The sequence below is a fragment of the Strix aluco genome, chromosome 29 (genome assembly GCF_031877795.1).
Source record: "Strix aluco isolate bStrAlu1 chromosome 29, bStrAlu1.hap1, whole genome shotgun sequence".
In the NCBI taxonomy this organism is placed as follows: Eukaryota; Metazoa; Chordata; class Aves; order Strigiformes; family Strigidae; genus Strix; species Strix aluco.
The window spans coordinates 2,124,708-2,138,116 of record NC_133959.1 but is presented as its reverse complement, the minus strand read 5'-3'; the positions used below and the strand labels follow the sequence as shown (position 1 = coordinate 2,138,116).

The 13,409-nt window shown below is 41.6% G+C and overlaps 1 protein-coding gene across 3 annotated transcripts in view; it reads left to right on the top strand.

Annotated features, from left to right (window-relative positions):
- ARHGEF18 (Rho/Rac guanine nucleotide exchange factor 18) overlaps positions 1-13,046 on the top strand; it is a 52,658-nt gene extending 39,612 nt beyond the window's left edge. For all 3 annotated transcript variants that reach the window (XM_074808460.1, XM_074808459.1, XM_074808461.1), the window contains 10 exons: positions 193-284; positions 588-776; positions 1,424-1,561; positions 2,588-2,709; positions 3,152-3,208; positions 3,871-3,918; positions 4,520-4,987; positions 5,682-6,009; positions 7,730-7,852; positions 7,943-13,046. In XM_074808460.1, coding sequence (XP_074664561.1) covers positions 193-284; positions 588-776; positions 1,424-1,561; positions 2,588-2,709; positions 3,152-3,208; positions 3,871-3,918; positions 4,520-4,987; positions 5,682-6,009; positions 7,730-7,852; positions 7,943-8,103 — 1,726 coding nt within the window. In that variant the 3' untranslated portion in view covers positions 8,104-13,046. The remainder of the gene's footprint in view (positions 1-192; positions 285-587; positions 777-1,423; positions 1,562-2,587; positions 2,710-3,151; positions 3,209-3,870; positions 3,919-4,519; positions 4,988-5,681; positions 6,010-7,729; positions 7,853-7,942) is intronic.
- The last annotated feature ends 363 nt before the right edge of the window (positions 13,047-13,409 follow it).

Here is a 13,409-nt window from a genome sequence, read left to right as displayed (position 1 = left end):
CTGCTTTATTTTTAAAAATAAACAAAAAAATTGATTCGCTGATGTCAAATGCCATAGGGCTTTGGATAAGGGAGGAAGATTGACACACAAGATAAACCACATCCTAGGCAAAAGCTTCAGGTTGAATCCTGAGATGGTTTTAAGTTCTCTAATGTGCAAATCAAACCTGTATCTGTCTCCCACTTTGCACAGCTGTCCTGATGAAGAAGGAGGAACATTTAATGAACCTGAAGCAGAGAAGAGGCTGGCTGAAGCAAGAGCTGCTAAGTTGAAAGATTTTCAGGGTAATGACTTAGTTATATATTCCCTGAACTGCTCCTCAGCATCATTTGTGATTTATGCCTGTCTTATTCTTTTATCACACGATCAAGTTTCTCCTTCATAAGTCTTTCAAGGTAGTGCAAGATTATAATGAAATAGTTAAGTTAAATAAGTCTAATAAGCTTTGTATGCTCCATGAGTTTTCCCCTTAACTGTTAATTATATCTTTGCATTTGATGCTCTGAAATGAATAATAATCTTCCAAATTGAACATTACACTCTGACAGTGATTAGGAAGGCAGAACTGAGTTTGTTTCTTCCTTTAGAGCGTTTGAACATGAAAGACGACCTGATTATGCAAAGTCTAACTGAAAAGCAACAGATTTATCTAGAAATGTCTGAAATGAATGGGTTTGAAGACCATTCCCAAGGCTCTCGATCTAAGCTACTTCTTCGGGGGGATATCTCAGAAAATCTGCAAGGAGAGGTGATCTTGAAGTCCGCAGTGACAGAAGGTAAATGCACTGTGGGAATGTGTTCCCTCAGGTGCAGGGGTGGGGATAAGCACATAGGATCTAAGTACAGGTCCTGAAAACCATCCTGTAGTAACATAATACTTTTATGTAACACTGTTCAGACTTCCTTATTTTCAGAACCAATCTGCAAGATAGGTAAAGTGTACCGGTGTTTTTAGGTAGAGGACCTTCTCACCTTGGATTTTTATATTTTTAAGGACCAACCGGTGGAGTGTTAGGATGAGTCTATTCAGAGGAGTAACTGAGTGCTCTAATAATACACCAGTCCTGAAATATAATATTGTATGAGGGTTATATATTAAAATAGCCTATCTAAAGATAGTATATTTTAAAAGAAAATAAGCACAAACATAATTTTTATTTTGGAAAAAAACCCCTAAACACTCAAGGCTCAATAATCTAACTTGCAATCAAGGAAGAGGTCATCTTTATATGTGCAATACGCAGAGCCTGTCATAAAGAGCTAGTCATGAAGGGAAATTCACCAGTACTGCAGGAAACCTCTCAAATTGTCCGATCTTTCAATGTACTTGATGGTTGAATTTTTTTTTGAACTTGTTAGCATGATGCACTTGGCTCACTGCACAGACATGGCTGTTTACATGACATGTTCTGCTCTTTTCTAGCTGAAAATCTCCAGAACCTTATCTTCACTCACTTAGGCAGTGGATCCTGTCAGCCTGAGGATTGCTCTGGGTTGGGACTCCCCAGGAGAGCAGAGACCTTTGGAGGATATGACAGCAGTCCCTCAATTTCAAATAAATGTAAGAAAGGGAAGATTCAGCATTTTTCTGAGCTGCTTAGCTCTTCACTGTGTTTCAGAGAATGAGATAAGAACAATGAATTAAGTGAGGCTCTGGTATAAGGAAGCTTCACCAGGCTCTGAAAGGAGGACAAGAGCATATTTCTAGTGTGTATTAGCCTGTTGTATCTTTTGCTTCTGATACCAACACTAGAGAGCAGAGTAGGGCTCTCAGTGTTATGCTAAGAGCATTACATTAACCCATACTTCCTAATTATCACAATTTCACACAGAATTTTAATTTTGTTGAAAAAAATAAGCTTGACCTAAAAACCTAGGAAATTTAAATTCAGCTGCCTGCTTTTATTATTGAATCTTGAAACTTTTTTCCACTTTCTTTTGAATCTGCACAGTCACTAAAGGGTTGCTGAATCCTTAGATAATATAAATTGTCCTTTTGGCACAGATGATTTATCAGTTAATTAATGAAGTGAGTGGAAATACTAGATACTATTTATCTCCATTTTCGCTTTATGCATTTATTGAGAAATGGTCTTTATTTCACTGGTTGTTAATCTCTAGAATACCTTCTGTTGTCTCTGAAAGGCTATATGTCTGTCATACTACAGGCGTGTCATGCGGTATGGTTTCCATCTCTACCTCCTTCCACACTTACAGTGGTGCTGCTTTGAATAGAATTTTTCTACTGACAAGTATTCCATATTACAAGCTTGCAATTCTGGTAGCCACAGACGATCGTTTTCATGCACACATTGTGGTTGCTTCACTTAAAAATAGTATAACGTAATTTGAACTTACTCTCCCTGTTTATCTTAACCCACTCTCCTCAAGTTTTTATACTTTTTTGAGCAGTGCTACTCGTCAGTGTTGTCTGCTCTTCCACTTGGAATCAGCATGGAGAAGCCATGCAGTTGCATATTGGTTCTAACTTCAAAGTCGCAATTTTTTTCTGTTTGCTCTGTTAATACAATGAGTTTTCACAGGCCTGGTGCCGGTGTGAGCTACTCATACTTCACTCCTCTTTCAGCTGGTAGCTTTAGGAAGAACAGTGGTGGTGACCAGAGACAGTGGGACTGGAGAGGCCCTGCAGTAAGTTCAGATGTGCAACTCCACGACCTCCCTTCTGATGCAGAAGAAGGATCTCAAACCGTATGTTTGCCTTATGCGTGATATAAATGCATTTCCTCATGTTCCTCTTCATACTAATGTTGACAGAACAAATCTCACAAAGTTAAAGTCATAATAGCTGGTAGGGCTAGGCTGTAACAGAGGTCTGTCAAATTACTCCACTCAGTTGAGGATGTTTTATGGGGCAAGCTGATAGCTTAGCACTTGAGATGCATGATAATTTGGTTTTATATCTGTTCATTTGCTGCTGTACCATTAACACTAGCTTTATCACCATGCATCTGTATCAGCCTGGCCTCTGATTTAACTATTTTTGATACGTGTCCTTCAGTGTATGGGAGCAATCTCTGCTCCAGCCGTAAACGCTGTTCCCTGATGAGATGAACCTTCCCACCTTGTTCTGGCAGCACTTCCAATGCCCAACAAGTGTCTCTAGCGCAGGTGTTGGTTTTGTCTTTTTTAGTGTGATGTGACAAGGCCGGATGACAGCAGTGGTCTTCAGCTCACCATAGAGTCTCAGGTATGTTATTTCTGCTGGTAGGAAATCTAATGGCAAATAGCTATATTATAATAATAACATGCAAAACCAAAATGAACAAACCCACCGAAAAGCTCAGTATTTTTGTCTGTGGAACCACAAGCACATTAACAGCCTGTACCTTATGACTCAAACACATTACGAATGCAGAGATAAAAGTGCCATTAGAAAACAAAGATGGGTTCTGGGTATGTAGATACACGTGTCAAAGCTGGTTGACTGCTTCCCCTGCATCTTTGGAGGGATCGTGTGGTCTCAGCTCACTGACAGAACCGGCCTCTGAATCTTCCGTGAGTGCTGTACCTGTGTAGTGGTTCAGTGCTGGAGCATGGGAAGAAGTGATCATGTGAAGAAAACATGATGAAGATTGCTCCCTGGCATCCCACTGAGATTTGCTGGGCGCTGATTTACATCACTGCAAGGACTAATATACCAAAATTCATCATGCTAGCCTATTGCTTTATTGGCTGTTACTGCGTTAGAGTACTCTTGTAGCCGTGCTTCCGTTGTGTGTGTTTTTGTATAGATACCATTGATTATGTTCACTGTTTAAAAAGAAAAAAAGAGTCTTAATGCATCAAAACAGAGCTCTGTTCAAGTGTCTAATGTCTTTTTTCTCTCCCTCTGCCTCCCCTCCTCTTCAGCTTGTCCAAAGGATACAAACGCTGTTACAGTTGCTCTCCAGTCTTCAGGTAAACCACTATTTACATCCAAGCGGTTTGTTAGGCGTTAAACGTAATAAAATTTATGCAAGTGTGGAGATGAGCTACCTTGAAAATATCCCCTAAAGCTAGAGTGAAGTGCAGAATTTAAGACCTGAGACTCCAGGAAACAAACACTGTGTCTGGTATTTTGAAGGAAGTGTTAGATCTCTTGTCTTAAGTAATTGTTTCCTTTTTCCTGCTCACTTAAATGCAATTCTTCTGCTACTTTGAGCTCTGTCTGCTCTCCATGCTCACTTCCTCTTAAAACTGTTGTTGACATACACGTGTGTGTATGTATTACTTGTTTTTACTGTAACCTTGCAATTGGCAATATTTGGACTGATTGGATTCAGAGTAATAATTCTAGGTGCAAGAAATGTTAATTTTGCCATATGGAAGCATAATTTATTTGCTCAGCCATCTTCAGTATCGTGTCGGTCGTGATGGGCGGTACAAGCTGGCAGTTAGATCTACTCTTGAAGGTAGAAGTCTCTGCGATTTAATCTGGTAGATGCTGTTGTCTTTTGTTTAACTGTGCATGTTTTTTGAACCCATGTGTTTCATGCTGAAATTCTTACCTCCCCTCCAGGCAGTGATATCTCAGCAGGACAGCTACATCGAGATGCAACGAGCCACCATGGTAGACCGAGAGAAGCAATACCGGCTGCAGTCTACCCGAGGCAATCTGCTGCTAGAGCAGGAGAAACAGCGGAACTTCGAAAAACAGAGAGAAGAACTGATGAATGTACAGAAACTCCAGAGCCAGCTGAAGCTGGAGCAGCAACACCTGGAACGGGAGAGGAGTCGGCAGCAGAGGGAATTTGAAAGCACGGAAGCTCAACTGCAGGAACGTGAAGAGGAGACTCGGCAGCTGAGAGAGAAGTTGAATCAGGAGAGGGAAGAGCTCGAGAGGCAGCGAGAGGCCTATCAGCATGACCTAGAGAGGCTGCGGGAAGCTCAGAGAGCAGTTGAGAGAGAGAAGGAGCGTCTAGATCAGCTCAGGAAGCTGAAGAAGCAGAACACAGTGTCAGGCACATTCTCCCCGGAAATGGGACAGGTGAGGAATTCACTTTCTTGGAGTTTTATTTCTGTTAACCTGCTTGCCCCTTTCTGCAGCACTAACCCATGTTTGCTTTTCACTGGGCTCCTTGAACTGTCATCTGAAATAGCTGGTGACAGCTACTGTCAGAGCCCAGAGCTTGGCAGTTCCCCACTCTCTGTGAAATTCCACCCAGACGTTTGGTAATGAGAAAATTTTTTTAGAAAGATAGCAACAGAGAATAAGTTATTTTTGAACGTGACTGGCTGAGGATTTTTTTAAGTACAGGAACTGCCCTATGGCAGGCAGGTGATTGCAGGGGTGCTGCCTTGATAGAATTTTGTACAGTTGATTCTAAAAACGTTTCTTGTGTTTTAAAATGTGAAGGTTGGGGTCTGAATAAACGGGCTCATTTGTTACTGTCTTAAAGTCCTGCTTTCTGTCCGTCCTGCCATCACCTAATGCAGTGTGCTTCTGCGTTCCTGTGCTGGGTGCAATATTAAGCAGTCTGGAGCGGCTGAGGCTCTTTTCAGTGTTCAAGGGCTTGTAATCTTGCTCTTCCATTTGCCAGCACGCTTTGGGCTTCGTCTAACCTGTTGCATTTTCCACTAGAAAGTGCTTTATGTTTTCAGAGCTGAGGGTGGTCTCTCCTCATTTTATCCGAGAGAGTAAAAATACCCGTTTGACTTAGAATGCCTTTTTCCTCACGTAGAACCAGATGCTAAGTCATTCTGTTAGCTTCAATGGAGAAGGGGTGGAACCATCTGTACCCGTCCTGAAAGCCTCTGTGCGAGTGAGCGTCTCCGGGATGGATTACCTGGAACGGCCGGACTTGGTTCGCAGGGACAGCACCACCCTGGAGAATCGCCCCGTTCTTGCGCTGAAGAATGAAGTGCCAATACATCTCCTGAGTGCAACTAATCAAATACAGAAGCCAGCTGCAGTTCAGCAGCAGATTCCTACTAAATTGGCCACTTTTACAAAAGGAAGCAAAGAGAAAGGTGGGAAGAACAAAGCATCTCATAGGACAGACAGTTCAGGTAAGTGTATTTAAATGCATTTCTGATCTCTGCCAGCATCACAGGGAGGCAGAACACTGCAGCTTAAACCTCTGGCTACCCACATGGAACCCAGAAATGAATATGCTCCAAATTGTTAGTGTGCTTACTGCAGTTAGTAGGCTCTTAAAATCCTAAGTTAGGAGTTACATGTGTCTACTATTTAACTTGAAAATACAGCCCAAAGGCATAATGTTGAAAATGGAGTTCTGTAATCCAGCGGGACAGAATGATGGTGAGAGGTTGTAAACCTGGATGTAAAATCTTCTCACCTAAGTGTAGTGTTAAGGGAAAATAGAGGGAAAAAAAAAAAAGGCTTGTTCTGCATGGGTGAAATGTTTTGAGGCTGGCTTAACCTTTTCTCACTCTCTGTCCAGAGTTATAGCGACATTGAATGCTCTATCTTTCTTAGCACGAGTCAGTCATTAAATACAGATTTCCTGGCCAGAATTGAGATGCTGTGTGTGTTGTAGAATTGAAAGGGCCTAATTTTGTCAGAAATAGAAGCAAGCAAAAATAAAGTCACCCTGTCATAGTGTAATTTCTGCTGCTAACTGCTGAGTACTAAAGTAGTGATGTTTGCCCATGACAGACACAGGAAAAACCACTTTTTCTCTACCGCTTAAAATAGCCTTACTGCCAGCTTAGGAGAATGACCTATAATTTTAAGTTACAAAATGATCTTTTTTAGCTTTGTGTAGGATTCAGACTTGGCAAGCTTACCCATCACTTGGGCCTGTGCTCCTATAGTGGACTCGGGGCCAAACCTGTCTAGGGAGGGGAAGGGGAAAGTCTTTTGCTCACTGTAGAAAAGTCTGTCTCTGTGTCTAAAGTTTAGTACAATTGCAAACTTGCTTATGTTTTTGCACATAAATGAAGCCTAATATCCTCTTACCCTGAATACCAAATGCTGGTAAATGGGAAAATAAAGCTCTAATACCACATCTCCCCAAGTTTCTTTTTAATAGCTCTTACATAATGCTCTCTGCCGTGGAAATGTACTTAATGGTGTTTTATACCTTTCATATAAATTCCAGAAAAAACACAAATATATTGGTCTCTATTCTCTCATGAGCATTAGTGGGATGCATGCTTGTTATGCCCACATGTAGATCTTGGAATAAAATGGAACAAGACTTTCTGTACCAGAGGCAAAATACTGTGTATTGAATTTGGGTTTTGTGACGTGTAAGGAATGTGCACTGAGAGTAGTTCTTTGGATCCAGAGTAACCGTTTCATGAATTGCTTTTATTGTTGAAATTAAGCAACTGACGGGCTGTAACACCAGAATCAACGGACTCTGCTGCTGAGCAGCTGCGAGACAGATGGAGAGCAGAGACAAAAGTTCATCACGGTTCTGCGTGTTAAAAGTAGCACAAATAGCCATTGCTATTTGAATGCAAAGGACAAAGATTTTTTTCTTCTCTGCTGGGCTGTATAATACTAGATTTTAAGTCTGTGGTTGTCAGGGGCTGCTAGTAACTGAATTAAAGTCCTCAAGGAAGAGGAGAGAGAAAGTATTTGTGGTCTAAACAGCTGAAGAGAAGATTTAAGTAACTTGCGACAGAAGCGCCGGCTCTTTGTGGTACAGTAGCTTCCTTGGATAGGCAAAGGTGTCAGTACTGGGGGCCCAGCGTGAAACAGTGAAATCTGTGAAGCACTGCTAGCCTCAAATACTAATTTGTAAAATATTTTCTTTAGCATCTGTTGATCAGAAGCAGCTGCTACCCCCCAGGCTTGTTGGACGAGAGGAGGGTGTCCTGAGGGGCAGACGATCAGCAAGTCCAGTCCTTCCCAGCAGCCAGACCGCTGTGTTCCAGCCAGGTATGTCTTCACCAACTTGCATGTCCATGGAAATGCATCAGGCTCTCTGTGCTGTGTCATGAATATGTTGTCTTCCATTTTTTTCTGTAGAATTGTATGGCCCTACAGATGCTCAGCCGGAAGCACTTTCCTCTGCCTCAGTGAACCTATTCAAGCCCAATAATGGTCACGTTCAGACCCCGGTGACCTCTCAGCCGAGTCTGCTAAATGTGCAAGATGATACCAGCAAAGAAGATGTCATTTTCTTCTAATTGTTTCCATTTAAAGATTAATCTTCTAACATACTGTTTTAAGAACTCAGGCTTCAGTATTCAACGTGACAGAAACATGACATGGATGTCTCTTCATCTCCACCCCATTCCTACTAGCAAGTACCAGACCAGGATTACTGTTCTACTTTGTTGGCTTCTCTGCCAGCAGCTCAGAATGAGGGCGTAGTAGTAATATTTTGCTTTTAAATTCTCCAAACATGGAAATGTATTGACATATGGCATAGATACATAAATTCAGAGCATATTAAAATGTTGCCATTTGTTGTAATGTGTTCTTTTTGGAGAATGTACACTCTTTGTGGGCACCATCTTGTAAATTGTTATGGTTGATGTTGAACCGCCTGGATTTTTATGTAAAAAGTTTTAGTAGTGTGCCTCAAAATGGCTGCGAATTTTTAAATCCTTTTTCACAGGTACATGGTCAGGAATGGATTATGCTAACAGTGTGTTGATAACTAGTTGACTAGGAAGCCGGTCTCCTTACAGCCAGGCGTGACAGACATTGTGATACCTGCTCAGAGGAGCCAGAGCAGCGTCTCTGTTTTAGTGAATTCAGTGGAGCACGTGCTCAGTGCCAGGTACGGTGGAAGAGAAGGTAAGCTGCTCAAGGGAGTCTTCAGGGGGTCAGGAGCTCCACCTGCTTGGGCATGAGAAGGGTTGGACATGTCAGGATGTACAATGGTAATGAAGAGCTGGACTAAATGCACATTTCACTGGCCGTCAGCTTGCAGCAGGATACCTGTCTCCTTGGACACGTTGGGTAGCTCTCCATGCTAGTGAGAGCAGCGCAGGTTCCTGAGCAAAACTCATGAGTTGGTTCAGAATGAACTTAGAGACTTGGATTTTGTTCTTTGCTGAAGACGTGTATAAGAAGCGTTTGAATGCAGTAATTTATTGTCTTGTTTAATCCTAAATTTTCTGCATCTTTTGTTTGTCTGTTAACTTGTTGGGACTTTACTCCAAGTACCAGAAGATATCAAAGCTGCTGTTACTGCAGAGGCTTCTCTGCAGCACTGTGTCAGGAATGAAGGGAATAAGAACTGTTTGGTTTTAAAATTAAAAAAAAAAAATTAGCTAAACCTGTGTTGGTTAGCTGCTTACAGCTAAACCAGCTTTGATACCTCTTGTTAAATGGGTCAGTTCTTAATCATGAAATGGTGGTGACATGTTAAGTGTTCTGCTCAAAAGGCATTATTTCCCTTTGTAGTAATTTGCACAGTCATTTTGTTGTATTGTATTACTTCACTCTGTGTCTCTGTTCTTCGTTACACACATCCCCTATGGATGTGTATTCCAGTGTATGCTGAATGTGAGCAGTCAGATATATTGTGCAGCGGAGAGATTGTTTAGAGGGTATTACAGAATTAAAGAAATCAGTATCTCAGAGCTTAAAAACTTGGGTTAATACCTTTCAGAACATGAATGATAATAGTTTTTTCATACGTTTAACTCTGGCTTAAAGTGATTTTTAGCACCAGTGGATGGAATGCCTGGTCAGTTCTCCATCCGGCCGTCTGGCAACGGCATCGAATGGCAATTTCTCAGTCTCCTCAAGTCCTGCTGTCTCAGTGGTTAGGCCCTATGCGATGTTAGTAATGTTCTCTAAGACTGTAACTTCGCTTTGCTTGAAAGTTCTAAAATTATTTCAGTAGTTACAGTGCAAGCAACGTTATAAATTTTCAGCAGAAGATACAGTGATGATAATCTGGGTTATTGTCTTCAGACAAGAAACTGAAAAATCCAAATTTACTGGTCAGTGTGAGAGGGGAAAGATACGCTACAAAATACTGAATTGGTCTTAGGGAGCAAGCACTCCTTGCTGCAATGCTTCTTGGATTTAAGGGTCTTTTCTTTGCTAAATGATAGTGGTATAAACCTGAAGCAATGGCACTGAGTTCGGTGAGAGGAAACGCCAAACCGTCTGGCTTGTTACCAGACTGGCGATGCTCCCCCAGCCCCAAGAGATTATTACTGTGAAATTGGACACACTTCACTAATACCAAAGGGCTGCTTGGTAAATCATCAGCATTGCAGAACTGACAGAGATTATCAGTGGTGAGATTGGCAGAAAACAGAATGGGGAACGTAGTGATTTTTGCATTGTTGTGATACGGTGTTGATGGTTAGAACCTAGTTCTACATTATACTCATTTTGTGCATTCCTAAAAGCTAGGTTGGAATGGAGGAGAATTCTTCTTAAAATCAAAGGAACTTCTGATCAAGCCAGCGTGTGAGATCCAGCAGCTCTTTAGGACGGATTTTTCAGTCGGCTGATGTGGAGACTCCAGTCATCTCTGATGGCCGTGTAATTTCTCCTGTAAACATACAGTGAAGCAGCAAGAATGCACAGTATGGTCACTCCTTCGTGCTGTGCTTTGGGCCACTCCTAGTGAAAACTCTATGCCCCCATTGCCTTAAAGTACCAGGTTTTTAGGAGTTTTAGCCTAAAGTGAGGTTACATCAGTGGAATAAACCACCTCAACCAAAGAGGGGTGTCTCTGGGTATTTGAAAACAACTTCTGGAAACATTTATTTGGTTTAATTTTGTGCCTGCCCTAAAGTACGGGACAGTGTTCTATGGACTGAAGGTGTTCATTTGACTACTTTCTTCTTCTGTGCAATGAAGGAACTCAGATATAGAACAGTGACAGCTAGAAAATAAAGTCTGCAGTGAGGTCTCATTTCTTTGAATGTCTTAACTTAAACGTACCTGTTTTCATACTCGTTGCCAGCAGTGCTTTGGATAAGTTCTGGCTGTTAGCAAATGGACCCAGGACTGTTACAAGCTAGGCTGTTGGTTCAGCACCCCAGAAGCTCTGTGGAATATGGGTCTTCAATCTGTAACTGAGAAATTACCTTAAAAGTCATTATCTGTCCTCAGTACACGTGTCTAGCTGCAGCTAGCTTTATGAAAACTGTTTTCGCCCTGAATAGGGACTGCAGCTCCTTTCCCTTGGGTCAGAATTTAAGTGCCATACCAGGTATTCATGTGGCTTCCTGTTAGTTCCATACCCAGCTTGGAGAAGGTTTCAGAATTAGCAAATGCTTGATCGTGTCCTTGCTAGCGCAGAGTTTACCGTACCAGAGTATGATAAAATTATCTGTAGAAGGCTGAGGGAAGCAAGTGAAAGATTTCCTTTAAATGGATAATGGGTCATCCTTTCACTTCCGCAAAACTGAATCTGTGAAATTGTTATCAAATCACTCCAGTTGAGTGAACTAGTTTTGGACTCTTTACTCAAGTCTCGTTTCTAGAAAAGTAACTTTTCTGGGCAAATTAGATTGCAAAATACTGCTGTGTCCTGGGCTAAGTAACCTGCTGTTGATTCTGAGTAATATCCTTTCCATTTGACTTTTTGATTACTTCAGATAAATGTTTCCTTTTAAGTGGTATCTGAGGACTAGACAGTTCAAAATTCTGTGCCTCCCAGGTGCCTTTTGGCTTCTTTCTGAGCTGGGGTGTGGAGGAAATTACAGCACGAGCTTTGAACTGCCTTCTTTGCTCTGTGTCTCAGCCTTAAAATGATTGTCATGTTTGTCCTTTAATATTGTGATGTTGCAATGTAGAGGCTGTTTCTATGGTTCTGATTTTCAATTTTAACTCTGGTGTACAGGATGCTTCCTCTTTCCCTTCCCATCTGGAATACGGTCGTTTTGTGTTCCAGACTGAGGATCCCTCCACGTTCACTAGCGCTGAGCACATCTGCCCTGTGTGTGCTGTAAATGCTTTCCTAGTTTTGAGCTGTGCTGTCTGTGGATTGTAGTTGTGGCATGTCCCACAAATTGAGATCGCTAATCATTTCTCAATGTGAGGCAGAAGAATTGGTATTTCTAGAGATGCTTGCTCATCAAGGTAATAGCATTCCTGCAAAGGTAGGAGTAATTCTAAATAATTTGCGGACAGCTTTGTCTTTCTGAGTAATAGTCAGATGATCCTGCATACATGGAACTTGGTGTTTGTCATTTGCATTTCCAATGGAAGTTGAAACTTAAACTAGGAAAGGGTTAAAAATACATATTTCGTTTCACTTCTACGTTCAACTCAGCAGAATAGGAGCTGAGGCTCCGCGGTGCTGCTCGGTGGAGTCCCTGTGTGTTGTGCCCCTGTGCAAGGGAATAGGGAGCGTTTTGTTGTCTTCCCCAGCAGTTCTCGCATTTACAAGAAGAAAAAAGTCTTCTTAACGCCAGGTTACGCATGTGCTATCCTTGCCTGACCCTCTTGCTGAATAGGTAAAAGAAAACCCTTTTCCCCTGCTCTCTTTCGAGGCCAGACCCAACATCTTTGTAACCACTGGCGGCTCTTTATCATTTACCATCTGCATGTTATTCATCAGATACCATTTGTGTGAGCTCTGGTTCATACCATTTGTGCCATGTTTATAAATCAGTTTTTTATATTTTTGTACTGAAAGAAATTGGAGCACTTTAGAAAAGTTTATTTCAAATTCCATTTCTGTTTGTACCTTGGAAGGAAATCTCTCATGAAAGTAGATCCTGTTGGCATAACTGCGTGCATCTCACTCAGAGCTGTGAACTCTCTTGATGCTCTTTAGTCTTAGGTCTGGTTTCTAGGCCCACCTTGCACTGTAAAGATTTAATAAATAATCATGGTCCATGGTTAAATTGACCATTTTGTTGGGGAAGCATTTGGTTTTGTTTTTTGTTAGGCTGTAAACATTGTAAATAATTCCTTTACTGTTGATACTGCAGTAGCAGCATCTTTGTAGTCTATTTTATTTGTAAAGTTGATGGTTAAATGTTAATATTCTGTTGAATTGTGCACTCTTGATTAATTGTAAACTTGATCTTAGCACACCAAATGATTTTTACAATGATTGCAATGTTTCTCCACTGAAGGATTTCAGAGCTGCAATAGGACTGAAACCGACTTCTAGCAATAAAAAAAAACATTTAAAAACTGACTGCCTTTATATATATATATATATATATATAATTATTTATTATTTTCTATTTGAACTGAAGATCAAAGCAGCAGCCACTTCCCACGTGCTTCTCATTTTCTACCCTGGACAGAAATAACGTGCCGTAGGAACAAAACTCTGCCCGTTTTCCAGAGGAGGGACCGGAGCACAGGAGGTGTTGGCTGGAGGACACCAGTAGCTGCAGACCTTGCCCGTGAGGTGAGCGCCCGAGGAACAAACCAGCAGGTCTCAAAATGTCTGAACTCAGCACACTACTGAGAGAGGGAGCTTAAAGTTGCTTCTGTTAGCCTGTAGGTACTTTGCACGGTGCCAGTCTGAGACATGCCTGGCTCTGTCCCAGAC